Below are 18795 nucleotides of genomic sequence, written 5' to 3'. Positions count from 1 at the left end.
ACCGCTAATGAACTTGCGAAATTTTCAACTTGGTCAGTTATATCATTAATAAAATGTACAGTAAAAACAAAAGACCGAGCCCACCACCATAAAACTATTCCCAGAGAGAGTTTTTACTCTAGTATATGATATTACATAAACTTAAAAATCTGTATAAGATAGCTTTATGGTGCCGGACCCAGGTCCCAAAATCCCTGATTGATTCCTGCATTTACAACATTAAAACGGATACTGTATGGTTGCAACCCTCTTGGACCCGGAATCCATCGGTTTAAACTAAGTATTAATTTTAATCTTAACAGGAAAACATATTTATATGCGAAATTGAAATATCAGTTCCAAGATGCTGTTTCTTTCTAAATTGTATGAATACAATTCTACCAAAATAACAAAGTCATCCACACCCTTCCATTTACAGAATATATGTAAATACACTTATACATTGTATTCATGAAACAACATCTCTAATAAATGTGATTTCTTAATGCTTTTTAGATTTTTGAGTGATATTCTTAGTTCTTCATTCTTCAGGATTTCTATCCTGTTTTTATTGATTTTAAAATGAAACTGGCAACAAACATCAATTACTTAACCATATGTACGAATGTCTGATATTTTGGTGTAATTTCTATATTGTTTCCTTGTGGACTAGTTGTACATCAATACAAGACTACATTAAAAATGACACAAACACCGGATAAAATTGCAACTTAGTGTATTACATTTATAATGTCAAATTAACAAATGCGTGATAAGATTGAAAGTGTCGTTTCCATCGAACAATTTTATTAATGAAATTAGTAAGCCTTGAGGGCATTCATGATGCGGCGAAGGAGAGACTTCTTGTCAATCTTTGGGCCCCAGGTTGGTTTGGGTCCTTTTGAGGGTCTTGGTCCTCCGGTTGGTTTGGGTCCTTTTGAGGGTCGTGGTCCTCCTGTAGGCTTGGGTCCCTTTCCTTTACCTCCCTTGCTTCCCTTTCCTTTGCCTCCTTTCTTACCACCACTGAACTTCCTGTCTTCGTCATCCAGCTCAAACCAAGTTGGTTTTGGTCCTCCGGTTGGTTTTGGTCCCTTTGAAAGCATTGGGAATCCTGTAGGCTTGGGTCCTTTCTTGCTTTTAAACATTCTATCCTGAAGATCGACCAAATCATTTGCGCTTCCATCAAATCCTACAATAAAGATGTTTCATATTTGTGTCATTTTAAGAACAATTCTAATATCTGCATGCCAGTCATGTGTAAAGAAACATTAGATGTCATATTTTAACATACATTAACGCGTCTACCATCAAATACACATATATTTTAAACATACCTGTTTCCATGACACGTTCAATAAATTCGGCAGTCCATTTTCCCAAATGTCCCATCTCAATCACTGCCTGTTCCAATTTTGTCACTCTGTCGATAAGGCCGGCAACGTTCAGGTTGGCGTCTAGAAAAAAAACAAGATACGTTATTTCAGGTTGCTTCGGAATATAAATGTGTATTCCAATATTTTGTAATGCATTGCAATAACCTATTTTCCTTTCAAACATATCAATATTTTTTTGAAATTTTTAATTATCATTTAAGGAATGCATTGACTGTAGTTATACAAAATAAAACCCGTACAATTCAATTTTACAAACCACAGCTGATCTAGAAAATAAATATCAATATCATAGGTGCCATAATGGTTTACGAGTTATTTTCAAAATCCTTATCAAGGTTACTTTGATCAATTGTATTTACCATCAACATCTTCAAGGTCAACCAGCTCCTTCATAACCTCGAGTCCAGACACCCCACAGACTAGAACCTGGCGGAAAACCTCATTCAGGAAAGCTTTTGGTGTGTCAAAGTCATCGAAGTTGGTGTTCTTGGCAGCTATATACAAGCATCAGGTTCAGTGAATTAGAACAGTGAAATATGACAATTATATGTAATTTTCTTATATTAAATTTTTACATCAGAGTATTATAAACGTTGAATGGTGCATTATTTTTATGGTAACTTACTTTCTTCGCAGTCTTTTAGGAAAAGAGATGGTTTGTTGTCATCGAGATCTGGAACAAAAATGGCATTAAAATAATTATCCAAGGATTTACAAGACCTCATAAACTCTCGAAGGAGTTGGATTAAGTATTTGTTTACAATTATTGACAATAAATGACATTACCTATATGTAAATTATTACCGGGATATAACAGTTTATATTACAGGACATAGACCGAATCTCACTAATCAAACTTGAACATATAGATTATGATTTATTTTTGTAAATAGTTCCGTATTTGAATGAAATAAATTAATGTCGATCTAAGGCTCAAATTAAAGCATTTATCCGTTTAGAATATCCATATATATACATATACATCCTGTTCTTCAGGAGATGTTTATTGATGTTGATATATATGTATATATATATCACTATGACTTTATTGACACACCTGGGAGATTATCCATTAGTTCCTTCTCCTTCTTTTCATCCCTCTTCAGTTGCTTTGCGAGTTCCATGAACTTAGCTGTTGGCTTGAAGTCATCTCCAAGAACCCCTTTATTAAAATAAAACATAAAAAATGATTTTGGATGACAACAAAATAAAAAAAACGATCAAAATATAAGCTCGATTTCAAATTTGTTTTTGTTGCTAACAAACGAAACCAAAATACATTTACCATCAAGTTCAATCATTTTTTCCATAACGGCAATGGCGTCCTCCAAACCGTCTTCCATTTCTGCGGCTCCGTCACGGATCTCTTGTGGGCTTGAGTTTTCAATCACTGCAAATAACAAAATACAATGCCGATTATGGAGATTTTGTAAATCAGCCTTTCAAGCAATACTGACTAACAGTTTCTACATGTATATATATATTGTTTCAAAAACAAAACCTATGCTCTATGACTAATCATATATGCTACTCATTTTTATCAGTATTGACTTGTTCATAGGAATTTTTTCTTGCAAGTACATTGTATTCCGTGATTTTGTGATTTTCTCATCTTATAATCACGTAATGTAATTAAAAATAAATTTGATGATTCATATTGACATAAAAGAGTTTCAATAAGTTCATTAAAAATAAGTTAATGATACTTACTTTTTAAAAGCTCTTCTTTTGACTGCAACAAAAAATACAAACAATATATTCATGCACAATATATTTTGATATACCAGTATCTAACAATGTAATATAAATTCATGGATATGCACAATAAAACAGCTATCTTCACTTTTATTGAGGTCTTGACTTTTGCTATAGCGATTTATTAGAAAAGGCTATGTAAATATTATTTAGTGCATTCTAAGCTCTTTTTAAGAGAATAAATAATTTCGTGTGCGTTCCTGCATCCATGCATTATATATTAATAAACTTACCGAGGGTGAACGTTTATCGAAGCTGAAATCCAGAACTGTGAAAAGATAAAAAAAAATGTCGATGAATATTCGCTATTTGCGTAAATGTGTAATCACATGTACTTATATACAATAATCTGGTCTGACATATATCGTGTATTACTGTACAGTTAAAATACCAGCTTTTCACATTACAGATGAGAGGAACATAGAAAGACTAGTATTATTACAGTAACTTTATCACGCAGTTCACTATCACGCAGTTCACTTATCATCATTCATGATTTAGTTGAATAAAGAGACATTTTCTAAAGAAAACAAATACCGACATACTTACCTCCATTTTCAGCTTTGGCAACAAATTCAAGAACGAATTTAGCAAGATGGCCCATTTCAATAATAACGGCCTCCAGGATATCAAAGCGAGTTGACAGAGCACCTCCAAGTGAGAGATCAGCGTCTGGAGATAACAAGTTATCAGTCTATCATTTTATGTGTTCTATTTATATCCCACTGTTCCCCATCAAACTTTAGCATAATTAGTATACAAGAGTGTACATATTGTTGTTAAATGAATGATATTAACCCCTTCCCTCCCAAAAATAAAAAATAAAATAAAACAAATCCCAAACCTACTCATTTTTAACTTACAATTTTCATATGGTGGTTTAATCATTTTTAATGGGAAATAAGCTTTTCTGTTCAACATACAATACAAAAAAGAAACAAATACATTTCCCTTATTATTATCATTATTATAGATATGATTTTCTGTTTCTATATATAGATATTCCGGCTTCGTTGTACTACAGGTCCTTAATATACACTATATTCTGAATATGATTTTACATGGGAATCGAGATAATGTGTTTCTCTTGTACTAACCATCGACACTGGACATATCAAGGTTTCGTGAAATAATCTTCAGTCCGGCTCCAGCACATGTGAATACTTGACGAGCGAGAACGGTCAAGCGTTCCTTGTCATCAGCCATGGAGCTGAAGTCTGTGCTCATGGCAGCTAATAAAAATATAATAAGTTCAAATGTAAATCAGTCCCAAAACGCATTAAGCAATAGAGATATATATAAACAACAACAAAAAATAAATAAATGAAATAAAAAAAAAATAAACGATGGAAAAATATTATGGTATACAGCGATACTCTTTGCAGAATGTATAAAAACATAGTTGAAAATATCATTTAAAGTCGCATTTATTTTAGGTTTGGAAAAATAACTAGTGTTAATTAACTAAATTATTAATGGGGACCTGATGTTACAAACATTTGATCATATATTCGGTTAAACTTATGGGTAGATAACTTTTCCCACGGTCAGAACAAAAAAAAAACCTGCCAAGCAACAGGAGCAGTAGCATCACGGCTTTGAATCGCGTAAGTAAGTCGCCGAAAAATTAACATCTTTAGAAACCACATTACATTTCTATAGAAATAAAATTATGTAGATGTAAAATACATTTCTGTAGAAATACAATTATGTACATGTGAAATACATTTCTATAGAAATACAATTATATAGATGTGAAATACATTTCTAAAGAAATACAATTACATGTATGTAGGTGTAAAATACATTTCTATAGAAATTCAATTATGCAGGTGTGAAATATATTTCTATAAAAGAAATTTTTTGTAGGTGTGAAATACATTCCTTAATGCAATTACATTTGTATGTAGGTCTCAACATGCTTTACTTACTGGCAATGCAATCATCCAAGAAATGCATTTTTTCTGCCTCTGGGAGATCTGAAAAGAGAATTGTAAATTTGCAAAATATAAACATTATATGTGAATTCATCAATAAGCTGTCACCAGTTTCTATCATATTGGAAAAAAATCATTAAGACATAGCTTGATTATTTTTGTCTCTACTACATGTCTGATTCTAGATGTTACAAAAGAAGATAATCTAGTGAAGAACTTCGCTGTGGATGTCTTATCATCAACTTCAGGTCTCATGGCACCCAATAGAGTTGTTTTAACGTTAAAGTTGCGTCCTATGAATCCATGTTTAAAAACAGAACACACAGACAATATGGTACATCTGTATAACATTCACATAATATAACTAGGCCCAGGCTATCAAAATGAAATACACAACAATTCAATAAACAAACTTCATACATATTGCATATATAAGTGCCATTTTGATTTCTTAAAGAAGATTAATCTGGAATGAAAATCATATTGTATTGTGTATTTAAAAAAAATCAAATAAAAAAAAAACCAATCAAATAACTTACCTGGTAGATTATCTAAGAATGGGCTGACATCACTTTTAAGAAACTCAATAGCCTCGTCGATAGCGGGAATGGGTTCGAGGTCATCATTGAAAAGTTCTAAAATAGAAAGTATTGATAGTTATTTAATTATTTCATAACTAATTGAGATTTATTCATTTAAACTCAATATTAAACAATTACAGTACTTTGATGACGTCGATGCATATTTGTATCAATAAAAAAAGATTATCAACCTAGGACGTTAGATGATAATTTTTCTTTGATCAATAAAAACATGCACAGACCGAATCCAAAATGCTACAATTATTTTATTACTTTACTTGTTTTTTTTTCTTTTCCACGCTTTGATGCACTGGTTCGGAAATTCCCTATCTATTTATAGACAGATCGGTTAATTTACTTTTCCATTCAACCTTTACTAGTCGATCATTGGGGTTATGTTATAGGGGTCACGTGGGGTACGGAAGTCCAATGAGAGTGGCGGAAAAACCAACAATGATAATAAACATACATGAAGAATGGGAAGGAATAGTTGTCAATAACGCGTCACTATTGTATAACATGTTTATCATACTCGAGTTTGCTAATTTTCTATAAACATCATAAATCACACCGCATATTGTGTCATATACATTTTTTTCTGCTGTACAATATACAGCCTAAATACAAAACCAACAATCTGTTGTTTATACCTGAAATAAGCAACTACTATTATAATAATTAGTGTAATTTAAAAGAAAATGCGCAATGAAAAGTAGAATTCTGATGTCTGACTATCTTATCATTAATATTGCAGAAGGAAATATTTGGGTATGTACCGTTCATTTACACAATAGTGAAGTACGATATTGATACATGTTACGTTATATTATATCAAACTCATGTCCAAAATTAATAGAATCCTTTATAAACCAAAAGTTGATATCAATTTTTTATAAATAATATGAAGTGGCTGTTTTTATTTACTTTTGTAAAGTCAAAAACTTCATTTCGCTTGTCAAGTAATTTTTTTACTGAAGTAGATAAGTCCCGTTTTTGTTAATACCCATATATACATGTACATACCTTTCTCTGCTAAGAGCTTTGCTCCTTCTGCGATGACTCCATCGACCCAGCCTTTGGCTTCTGCGAGAGCCGCCCTGATTTCACCTGGTGTTTTATCACTCAAGTCTAAAAGTTATCAATTGCATATTGTTAGAACAAAATTCTTGTTAATTATTCTATTATGGCGTATATAATGTGTTTTCGAGTTTTAATAAAAATACTAACCGAGAATAATATTTATGAATTTTACTTGATAAATATTGCAATATGTAACGTTTTTTTTTGTGTAATCGATCATTCAAATATAAATTTCAATTTCATGCGTGAAGGATAAAACAAATGCTTAGTTATTAAATATACACAAGATTAAAAATACTTACAATCTTCTACGTCCTGTCTGTCCTGTTAAAGCAAAAAAAAAAAAAAAAAAAAAAAAACAATTAAAATCTCTTCAAGTTTACACATGATATATGAAATATAAAATGTTTCTTTCGACATATTTCTTGATGAGAATAATAATGTCAAACATTTGAATGATTGTTCAAGCTTTTTAAAACGTTCGTTAATAAGAGAAAGGAATCGATATGGAAGGAAACCACAAAAACAGTATTCTGTAATAATGTTGTACCATCTTACAGAAACAGTTTACAATATTATATATATTACTTGTTTAGAAGACTTTAACGTTAATATGAATTTATTGGTAATTAATGTAAATTAATAAAAATAATATGTTACCTAAAAATGTATCTAAAACATTCGAAACAACAAATTATAGTCTAGCTAACCTAAAAATAATTTGAAAAACAAAAATCAATAACAAAACAAAATGTGTTTTTCAGTATAAAATGAGTTTTGCATCTAAAGTATTCGATACAGAATTTAATCGAACTTATCAATATTATGCATCAAGTTTTTTTATCATTATTTATTTAATTAGTGCCCGAATCATCTTTATCATCTTATTATGTGCACTGTGGGATCAATGTCCTAGCATAAAGAACCAATCTTATAAAAACAATTAAATAAATGAATTAAGAATGATCATCAATTCTATCTGTATATCATATCAGAAATCTCATTTCTTCAAAACATAAATAATTCTATTTTATGAAAATATCATTTTACATCGAATTTCTGAATACTTAAGTCTAATATTCATAGATAGAAACATGAAATTTTAAAAAGTCTAAAACACTTACTATTCTTTTCTTCAATGACTTGGCATTGCAAAGACAGATAACTGCCAACACTACAACGAAGACCTTCATCTTGGTTGATCAAATTCCCAGTCTGATACCCAAGGTCCCGGCAGGCGCATTTTATATGGAGAATTTCGTGATGGGAGATTTAAACTGATTTGAAAACTTATCCTGGCGGGTGCTAAGTAATTAAACACACTTTGTCACGACCAAATACTTCTATTGTGGACCAAAAGACCGGTTTACAAAAGAGGTGATCATTTTTGACCAATGTGTCTGTACAGACCGATGTGTTGAACTATGTTTCTAAGTTTTATTGTTCACATAGTTGTATAACGAAAATATGTTTGTCAATTTATATAAACCTTGTAGTCTACTCGAAACCAATGAATTAATATTTATTTAGCCCACAGACTAAAATGGCGTTATTGTGGCAGATTTTAAATATTTATTTGATAGCGGGTTAAAGGCCGTTACTGCTTAGTTTGTAAGACTTCACGTTTTTGTTAGGACTTAAGTTATGACGTCTATTTTGCGGGGGTGTTTAAGGTACTGAATAAAAGATAGAAAACGTTTAAACATGCTTTTATAACTGTATAACTGTTTGGTTTTCTCATCATGCCAATTCTTACCTTGGAAAGGAAAATACCAAAACTACATCATTGGATTGCGTTCATGCGTAAATATATCCGTTCTATTAGAGGATTTACTCTAGTACAAAACTATCGTAAATAACAAAATAAATTCGTGATCTGGCCTTTTTATTTCAATTTATTAAAATTTCTGATATGCTATTAAGATGGAAATTATAGTGGCCTATGCATTTATTACACAATCTTTTTTTAGAGGATTTATTTTAGTACAAAGCTATTGTGAAAAATATACACAATTCGTGATATTCTAATTTCAATTAACTAAAATTTCTGAAGATGCAATTGAAATGAATACAGTGGCATTTGATTTTATTATACAGCCCTTTTTAGGTGAAAGACCGAGAAATCTCTACCAATTACAGTTAAATCATAATATTTTTATAATTTTATTATTTTAAGTATCATCATTACTTTCGACAGATTCGAGGATAGGTAAATTCGCGATCAAGGACTATTACTGATAGCCATATACATTCATACTTCTGTTTTATATAATTATTCGCGAAACAATTAAACTGTCTCACGACATTTGACCAATGTAAAAGACGAAAATGTTGCAGCCAGACCGAGATTCGAACCCGGGAACTCCGGACACTGCCACTGAGCTACATTCTATAGCAAGTCATCGATGATCGACCCATTTCAACCCCGCTACACGACAATTTCTCGCGAAAATATAGTTGTTTACAATTTTTGTTAAAGTAATTAATGAGGTCTGTTTGATATTTATTATCTATATTAAACGCCCAAGGCGCTTACAAATTAAAAATGAATACGGTGCACTTAATAAAATCAAATATGGATGAGCCTTTCATAAATTTTTTGAACAAACGAACTCAAATAAAGAAATAATCGGTTTTAATGTTATCAGTATGCATGTAATCAGAGTTCAGTGAAAATGAGGCTACAAAAAGGGAAGGATACTTATAGGAATGAGGGCGCTAATGTGGTCGCAACTTTTAGCTGTGAAACCCAGATTCCAGAACTAGAATATCCTGAATTATGCGATATGCTTATATAGCACAGTGTTAAAGAGTTTGTGACACAAAAAGTGATAATTTGTCCATAGATTGGTTTTCTGAAATCCTGGTCAAAAACGTATAACACCTCAGGGGTTGTGTGTACACATACCAAAATATGGGCAAAACATGGACCAATTTGGGCAGTTGTCTGATAAGTAAAAAAAATAAATAAAATTTTGCGATAACGAAGCAGAGCTGCTACTACGTAAATGGTTGACAATGCAGAATGAACAGATACACATACAGCTAAACCTATGATATAATTACTCTTACAACGTGAAACTTTAATTACGTATGTGATCACATTGGTTTATCGTAAAATTGTATGCATAGTTATAGCAATGAGAAGATAAATATTAGGTAGATGAAATAAAACTATTAGTACCACACTCAAATATTTATCCTGAAGTGAACTCAGTAAAATTGTATGTTTTGGCTGTCCACATTGTACATACAATGTAATTCGTATTCATTCATTCATTCATTCATTCATTCATTCATTCATTCATTCATTCATTCATTCGATTTTTCATCAATCAAATACAAGTGCAGTAATTTCTATACCTTTGGTTAAACCATGAAGATAAAAAATATACTGTTTGAAAGACGCAATGTTAAAATATACACCATATATTGATCTTTATAATATGCATAACAACCCTTACAAGTCTTACATTGCAATCTGATATTAAAAACATTACCGTTACCAAAAATAAACCTTATTATTGATCATGAATATACTAAGGAATATGTGATTAGTTTGTGAAGGTAGATATTTGGTATTATATGTGTACAATTACATTGATGGACCATCATTTTTTATTATAACTATTTCATTGAAATTTTCATTTCAAATAAAAATTTCATTTAATTCAAATTATATTATATCAAGAGAAAACAAAAATATTTATCTTTTTGCTATGTTAAATTCTTTTATATAAGTAATCAACATTTTTTCTATATTCTTTTTCACTGTGTGTTTATTTAGAATTAACACGAAAAACATATATAATAAAACTAATGAAAATTTTCCAACTCAACATTGGCATATTCCTTTTTATTTCATATAACTCCTACGTAAGAAAAGACAAAAGCAAATGTTTGGTCTAAGTGTTATTTGAAACAGATTTGTAAAAACTCTGGAAACCTTCCATACTGTAAAAATACGTGTACAAAAATAAATTCCTACCATTCGTTTACATCTGAAACTCTTTAATCTAGCAATAATTACATTTTTACATTACCTCCTCTTCGGAAACTTTTTTAATTGATATCAATGTTGGTATGTTTCTGGTTAAAATTAGTTGAACAATATGTCATCAATAAATTCACAATATGAGTATCACTTTAATTTCTTCTCGCGATAAAAAAAAATAAAATACTATCGGCTTGTTTAGATTTTTTTCTCTGTTAATGGCAGCCGAAGCGTAAAACGGCGAATTTAAGTAATATTTAACCCAGGTGAACGAATTTTCGGTATTATAAACAATTTATGTCCCCGGTTAGAGTGTGATAAGAAGGCAAGCCCTCGGTAAATATTACACCTTCGGGTAAATAAACCATCACATCACAATGCCAGCGAGGCCAGAAATGCACAGTGTATGACCTCATGATAATGTGGACCCATAATAAAACACGAAGAAAACTAACGACAATCTAAATTCAGCAAATTGTTACAATATAAAAAGTTTTGGCGACTGATTCCCTCAGCAGTCTATAATAGTGATTTAATTGGGCATCAATCTTCACGTGTTTGTACTTTAAATATGTGGGAAATACATTACTTAAGTAGCCACGGTAGATTGAATTGACAATGTACCTGGTACAACAGGCCACGGTGACGGATTACTCGGCATTGTCCAGTAAATAGGCTACCTCAAGTGTTATTATATCAAATAAAAAAAGCGTCAAATCGACAAACCCGTTTTCAGTTACCGCCAATACTATTATTTCTATTTTTGTGGGGTTTTTTCTGATTCTGTTTAATATGTCCGAATATTTTATATTACTGTTGGGTTACTGCGCTTAATACATACTAGTTTTGTGAAGTTGAAATTAGTGCATGTTGACTGTTTGTAGTCGCAACTTCGTTTTGTTAATTGTTATTATTTAAAAAAAAATAAAATAAAAAAAATGTCTAATAACCCCTTTTATGCATTTGCATTAGTTAAATAGATATTTACTGGGGAGACCAGTACCAGAGCAACGCACAATCTCCCCATATGTATGAAAAAATGGCGGCCGCAAACTGAAGCTGTCAGTGTGTAGAGAGAGAGAGAGAGAGAGAGAGCCAATTTAATTGTTTCACGAATAATAGTTTATCATATATATATATATATATATGAATGCACGACGTTAAAAAGTATAGTCCTTAATCTCGCATTTATGGAATTGCGATTTTTTTATTGATAAAATAATGAATTTTTTAATAAAGAAGAACACGCGAAATATTGTTTATGCGAAATCAAGTGGTTTAAAAATAGCTAATTACTCTATCTCTACTCTTCAATGTTCCTTACTTTTTTATATATATATGAGAGAAAAAAGTATCAGTGTTACGTATATATATGTGGAATTCATATACGAATTAACTGTAAAAAAATAAGTTGGTTTGCCTTTGTCGCATGCCAAATCAGTACTTCGTTCAATATGCAATTATAACACAAACTGTTTTTCTAGAGGTAATTAATTAACACTATATATTATAATTTGACTTTAAAGATAAATGAGAAAAACATTTAAAATCTCAACATTTCCAAGGGCAGTACGACAGTAAAGCATTTGCTTGCAAAACGTAATTAATAACAAATAAAATTGGCAACGTATCACCTTATGTTTAATACTGACAACAAGTGAAAACTGGCAGTGCGCTTTGAAAACTCCACTTTTCACCAACACAAGTGTACGTTACAAGCCGATTTGGCGTACACTATCCAAACCGATCGGTGACCATTGCTATTTTAATTTTATAACTCTCAAAAAAAGATATTTCTGACGTTCTGATCAAGCAATGTTTGTTTGGAACATCAGTAGATATCGTTTCAATACTCTAACAGTAGTTTCGTATATAATAATAATATCAATAATAAGTCTTTATTGACTCAAACTTTTGGTCAAGTACACATAAAAATGTACAGTATTTAAAAAAAGCAAATATCATTTAGAAATTACATTTGATGTTTTTATCATAAAGCTTTATTCATTTTGCATACCCAGTTGTTTCAAAATATATCTTATATTTTGATTTCATGATATTAAATGTTGTATAATAAAGTATTTAAAAATCATTAAAAGAAGTAAAGTATGGATTGATCTATAAAAAAGCTTATTTTTTTAGAATTAATTTATTTTCATATATTGTACTTACCAATATTATTATCGCCATAAATAAAAGCCTTCATTGCAATTAAAAACAATACAAGTTTTGTAATTTCTGCAGGATTTTTTGTAAGATTTGTATTTTTCTATTTAAAGTTTGGAATCCTTTCCTTACGTGACCGTCCCCTAAACTGACCGTTCCGAATGACCGCTTCTCCTCAAAATATCCTTAGGTCATAACGGTAGTCTCTATTGTAAATAGTTAGACGGTATATTTACCTACTAGCGCTCTTAACATCAGGATAAATCCTACTTGAAAAGATTGTTAAGTACAGCTATATAAATAGATTCATGATAGTTTGTATCAACTTGACACTGGCATGAGTGTAAAACGTGATATTTTGTATTTTTAGATAGTGACCTTAATGTGTATTCTCTAACAGATGCGGGCGATGGTTTTAACGATTTCAATATCATTATTGGTAACGCAGTTATAACAAAAATGCCTGTTCAGGATAGCATGTTAATGCAACATTGCATAAAAAAGTAAACCTTGATCTATAAGAAGATAGGACGTATATCGTCCCGTCTCGACCTAAAGATGACCGTTTTCAAAATGGCATACCAAAACCACAGAAAGTGTGGCATATTTCACCCGTTGCCATACATTGAAAACTACTGTTATCTTCTTGATCTTATAAATCTGTTAGTATAATAAAAACGATGTGGCGCAGTGTTAGAAGGCGCAGGTGTGTTTGGCTAGGCGATTGGGTGCCGCAGATCGTGAGTTCGAGGCCCGGATAGGGCACGAGTCAATATATTGCCATGCTTTGTTTAATTGTGTTTCTTTGATATTTGCTATAAAAGCTAATGTCATTGAAAAAATGGCCACATCACCTCTGTTTGCAAGGTAAGCAATTTGTTGTTTGTGTATGAACATTTGTATGTTTTTGAAGCTTGCGATTTATAAGCATACAGCCAAAAGACACAGAAAACACATCTAATCCAAAAACAACCTGAAAAAAGCCAAACCAGTCGTTTCGCTTCATTAAAGCTAAGCGCTAAGTAAGAACGGTGACTACCACTTCTACAGACTATGACGTGTCTCGGCCAGGGGACAGGATCAGATACTTCCTTATATTCCCAAAACAGGGCCAAAAGTGTGTCGATTTTAACGTTAAGAAGACAAACAAATGAAGATCCCAATTTTTCATCCGAATTTGACGTCAATGCAATGATGGCAACAGGTGTCATATCAACACTCTATCTATTGTATAGTTACGTACTGGTCCATCTATGTCAGCCATAAGGCCTTGTTGTAGAATCAGATCACTAAAATTTTACCTTTGACCTCCACTTTAGAAAGAAAACAAAGATTGCCTGATATCTTTACCGATTAGTGCTGGGACATCACACCTTGTACATGTATGTTGATCCTTTAAAGCGGGACATGTGAGGCAGGACCCTTTGGTTCGTGAAATTAATGTAATTGTCGTATGAATTCATTGTCATGCAAATATATAAAATGTGCAAACTATCTTCAATCTGAAATATTATATTTGTAAATCATAATAACAGAGAAGGAACCATCTGCTACACTAGATATGTACAAAGTTATCCTACACTATAATGATAGATGTCTCACTGCAAGTGCGTTTAAGATTGCAACAATAAATATAATATAATATCAATGAATGCCTGTATTGTAAGCAGGGCGTTAGAAGTGTCCCAATATTGAAGGATCTTAAAAGAAAACTTAATTTGGTATCTTATGATTTTTATAACCCCTCCCTTAACACCACCTCACCATTTCCTTTGAAGTGAGCGTTCACCTCGTAAAGACAGGCTCTGGGTTCTGTCTCCTGTCTGAGACGCCCTTTAGGCTATAGTCTATAAAGGTGATATTGATTGTGCTGTTAAGCGCTGACCATAAAATGCACGAGACGACTGGTTTGCCCATTGTCAATACAATACTACCTGCTAGGTGAGTTGGTGTTAAGCGGCATGCTTCAGAGGGATAGTACTGTAACAGGAGAGGAGAAAATGTAACGGCCAGACCGGGATTCGAACCCGGGACCGTCCGAACACTAGCCGAGTGCTCAACCGACTGAGCTACCTGGTCACCGATGATCGACCCAGTTCAATCCCGCTACAGTGCTATAGAAATTGAAAGAGTTCCAGTATTACATGGAGACGCAATACGAACATACAGCCGCTTCCCAAAGCCTGCATTCATACACACAACAAACTGCTTATAGAAGGCTGGCTGTTATAAAAATGTTTGGCCCAATCAACCAATCGATTAATGGTTTGTAATTTGCTTGACAGTAATTAAAGATGCTCCACTGCCGACGAATGGTATTATATTTCTATCAAAAACAAGAAAAGAAGAATTAGTCTAACATTACAAAATTTACTTACTTTTCACCATTACCACCATTGAAAAGTGTGTGCTTCTCATTTCAATTCAAGATACAAATACTAAAAATGATTAATTGCGTCCCAAAAAAATCCATGGCACTATGCCCTACAGGATACATATGGGCTTAAGTACTGATTGTGCATGCACCAAAAGTAAAACACACACAATACTATTGATGTTCTCATGTCAAACTTATTAGTACATAATATGTACCGGTATTGCGGTCACGGGCTAATAAAGGATGCGATATCAATATTTTTCCCATACTAACCTCTAAATACTTACTGGGATAAACATAATCACAGGTGGTTTACAGACCACATGGTGAAATAATGGTATGGTGCAGTTTAAATTAGTTAAATATCATTCTCAATATCTTTTGGGTTATGGTATCATACACACTTAACGGAAGGATATTCTATTTGGCCAATGACTGGGTCGCTTCAAAAATTTCCCGCGAAAATGTCATTCATGTATGACGTCATTATACTTGATGTGCATTTTTTTCGGTCTATGATAAAATACCCTGAAATTTCTAACCAACAGAAATGAGTGTAAACATACGAAATTAAATTGCTGTATAATAAAACAAAACCAAAAATTAGCGGTAGTTTAATTTTAGCGTTTTAGTGTCTTTGAAGCACTAGTTCATGTTCGGCGCTTTTCGGATATTTCGGTATACCTAAAATTAAACTATCGAATTGCTCAAATGCATTTACATTATTTTATAATTTACAATTTTTCATATTTGCACGACAATGTGTACTAAAATAAGTACGTTTATAGTATGCACCGTATATATGGAATGTCCGCTAGTTTCTACTACTTATTCCAAATCATTTACTTATGTTATAGAGAATCAACTTCATGACCTTGACTTTTATCTTTTGATAGTATTCCTTATTTAGTGAAATAAATCGAAACATATTCAGCAAAGGCGAGAATGCTTTCTGCATAATTACTTTAACAGTGTTTGCATGAGTTTAAGCTAAAATTAAGAAAGCAAATTAGAATGGAATGGAATAAAAAATGTGCTTTAGTAAGATATATGTCCCCTGCAATGGTAGGTTTCTCAATTATCTATTTACATACATCTGTGTATAAATTCAAATTCAATACGTTCGTATTTGTTATACATAATGATGTTGACAATTTTTGTTTTTGAAGATACACTAAAAGTTATAGTTTATTATTAAAGACTTTGACCTTCCTCTAACTATGCAAACACATATCACAATATTCCATTCGTTCTCGAGAAAAAAATATGCTCTGAACTGATATGCGATTTCATTGATATATTTAACCAGAAAGATACCACCTTTATTGTGGATTAATTGAACCACCTGAAGGCCAAAATTTAATCGAAAACAGTAGTTAATACACATTTCGTTTTTGAATCGTTGATGTGGTGGTATCTTTTGGTGTTTTAATTTTCGTTTAATTTTACAACCTAACCATACGATGAATCGTTTTATTTCAGATGAAAAACTGATACTACTTTTTAATTTTTGAATTCGATCATATTTTATTTTGAAGTTAATGTTGCAAAATTGAACAATGGCAGAGAACCCAATATTTTTTATGTAAAATGTAAATATGATATGTTCTGTTTTATAAAGCGCTTTTGAAATAATAAGGTTAAAATCGTAATCGTGTTGTGGAACTCAATATCACCGAGTAGGATTTACATGATCAATGCAGATAAGCTATCATATCTTCTTAGTAAGCACTGGTCTACTACGACATTTTCTCGACTTCTTCCGGAGCTTCTCCCGAGGACAGGCCTGCCATGTTTTCGTCGACCCCTTTACGTTCCTGTTGTCTGGCTTGGCGTCCATTAGACCTAGCAGAACTTAACACGAGTTTGGTCCTTTTCGACAATTTATAGGCTTCTTCTGGAGCTTCTCCCGAGGACAGGCCTGCTATGTTTTCGTTGACCTCTTTACGCTCATGTTGTCTGACATGGCGTCCATTAGACCTAGCAGAACTTAACACGAGTTTGGTCCTCTTCAACATTTTCTCGGCTTCTCCTGGAGCTTCTCCCGAGGACAGGCCTGCTATGTTTTCGTCGACCCCTTTACGCTCCTGTTGTCTGGCTTGGCGTCCATTAGACCTAGCAGAACTTAACACGAGTTTGGTCCTTTTCGACAATTTATCAGCTTCTTCCGGAGCCTCCCCCGAGGACAGGCCTGCCATGTTTTCGTCGACCTCTTTACGCTCGTGTTGTCTGACTTGGCGTCCATTAGACCTAGCAGAACTCAACACGAGTTTGGTCCTTTTCGACAATTTATCGGCTTCTTCTGGAGCTTCTCCCGAGGACAGGCCTGCTATGTTTTCGTCGACCTTTTTACGCTCATGTTGTTTGACTTGGTGTCCATAAAGCCTAGCAGAACTTAACTCGACTTTGGTCCTTTTCGACATTTTCTCGAATTCTTCCGGAGCTTCTCCCGAGGACAGGCCTGCTATGTTTTCGTCGACCTCTTTACGCACATGTTGTCTGGCTTGGCGTTCATTAGACCTAGCAGAACTTAACACGAGTTTGATCCTTTTCGACAATTTTTTGACTTCTTCCGGAGCTTCTCCCGAAGCAAGAACTGCTATGTTTTCGTCAACCTCTCTACGTTTTTGCCTTCTGGTTTGCCGACTATTAGTTACCGCTCCTGGAACTATATACGAATAAAATGGTCCTGATTAACGGCAATGGGATAAAATTACATATGTAATCGTATCATACATGTGTATCATTTGACTGATGTTTTTGCCATCGGCCTCGAAATATATCACTTACTCGGGTTGATAATTAACAGTATTCACGTAAAATAGGTCGATACTTGTATAATATCAAACATATACTAGTCATTTTTTTAAAGTTTTATAAAAGTTGTATTTACACAATAACGTTTTTAGTACTGTAACTTTAAAGTTGTTGGTAACTTTTGGTGATAAATTATATATTAAAAGCTTATCTGGATTCGTAAGTATGAAAAATACGGCGCATATAACTTTAATATTCCCGAAATTATATGGGAATTGCAAAATTATACATTTTTCTTAGCTACCCTGTAAATAAGAGTTTTTATCTTACTTGTATATTGTATTGAATAACAATCCTGAATAGAAAGATTATTACAAAAAATAATTCTGACAGATCCCCTCGTCCATGTGAAGTTAATTATCTATTCCTATATTCCAACATGTAATAAACGAATCATAATACCTAGTTTTCTGCCTTGATCCTGTAATGAGAAAAAAATGTATCAGAGATCACATTTTTTGAAGTACATCGTTTTGCTTTGCTAAGTGATTTATGACTTTGCGTTTTAATTGTTGGTACCGACCACATCCTCGGTATTCCTGGAGGTATTATCACTATCGAAGTACCCATCCCTGATCTGTCATAGTGAAATAGATGGTATTTAAGAGAAATAACTAAACAATCAGAGGATAGGCTTTATTTGAAAATTACACAGAAAGACCAAACTGTCTATCTTATCTGTTATTGCATACAGAGCATTAACATATGTTTTAAC

The 18795-nt window shown here is 32.6% G+C and overlaps 2 protein-coding genes across 2 annotated transcripts; both read right to left on the bottom strand.

Moving 5' to 3' along the window:
• Positions 1 to 698: 698 nt before the first annotated feature.
• On the bottom strand, positions 699 to 7954 carry LOC138336387 (uncharacterized). Its single transcript, XM_069285868.1, has 15 exons — positions 7851 to 7954; positions 7029 to 7050; positions 6670 to 6774; positions 5605 to 5700; positions 5060 to 5107; positions 4226 to 4360; positions 3678 to 3800; positions 3362 to 3396; positions 3084 to 3105; positions 2659 to 2763; positions 2431 to 2535; positions 1999 to 2046; positions 1733 to 1867; positions 1314 to 1433; positions 699 to 1168 (listed from the first exon to the last, which is right to left on the bottom strand). The coding sequence occupies exons 1-15, from the start codon at positions 7917 to 7919 to the stop codon at positions 798 to 800; spliced, it is 1539 nt and encodes a 512-aa protein (XP_069141969.1). The 5' UTR covers positions 7920 to 7954; the 3' UTR covers positions 699 to 797.
• Positions 7955 to 15917: 7963 nt separating this feature from the next.
• LOC138336907 (uncharacterized) lies at positions 15918 to 18234 on the bottom strand. The gene has a single exon (XM_069286525.1). It carries the CDS (start codon positions 17684 to 17686, stop codon positions 17003 to 17005), a length of 684 nt encoding a protein of 227 aa, XP_069142626.1. The 5' UTR covers positions 17687 to 18234; the 3' UTR covers positions 15918 to 17002.
• Between the last annotated feature and the right edge of the window lie 561 nt (positions 18235 to 18795).

The sequence above is a fragment of the Argopecten irradians genome, chromosome 12, assembly GCF_041381155.1.
Source record: "Argopecten irradians isolate NY chromosome 12, Ai_NY, whole genome shotgun sequence".
Taxonomy (NCBI): domain Eukaryota; kingdom Metazoa; phylum Mollusca; class Bivalvia; order Pectinida; family Pectinidae; genus Argopecten; species Argopecten irradians.
The sequence above is the reverse complement of the archived record's forward strand: the minus strand, read 5'-3'. Positions and strand labels throughout refer to the sequence as shown.

Coding starts and splice junctions, on each gene's coding strand:
- LOC138336907 (XM_069286525.1), bottom strand. CDS start 17,686: ATGTCGAAAAGGACCAAAGTCGAGTTAAGTTCTGCTAGGCTTTATGGA.
- LOC138336387 (XM_069285868.1), bottom strand. CDS start 7,919: ATGAAGGTCTTCGTTGTAGTGTTGGCAGTTATCTGTCTTTGCAATGCC. Junction 3,397..3,677: donor TGCCAAAGCTGAAAATGGAG/GTAAGTATGTCG, acceptor ATCTTTTCACAG/TTCTGGATTTCAGCTTCGAT. Junction 2,047..2,430: donor ACTAATGGATAATCTCCCAG/GTGTGTCAATAA, acceptor TTTTTGTTCCAG/ATCTCGATGACAACAAACCA.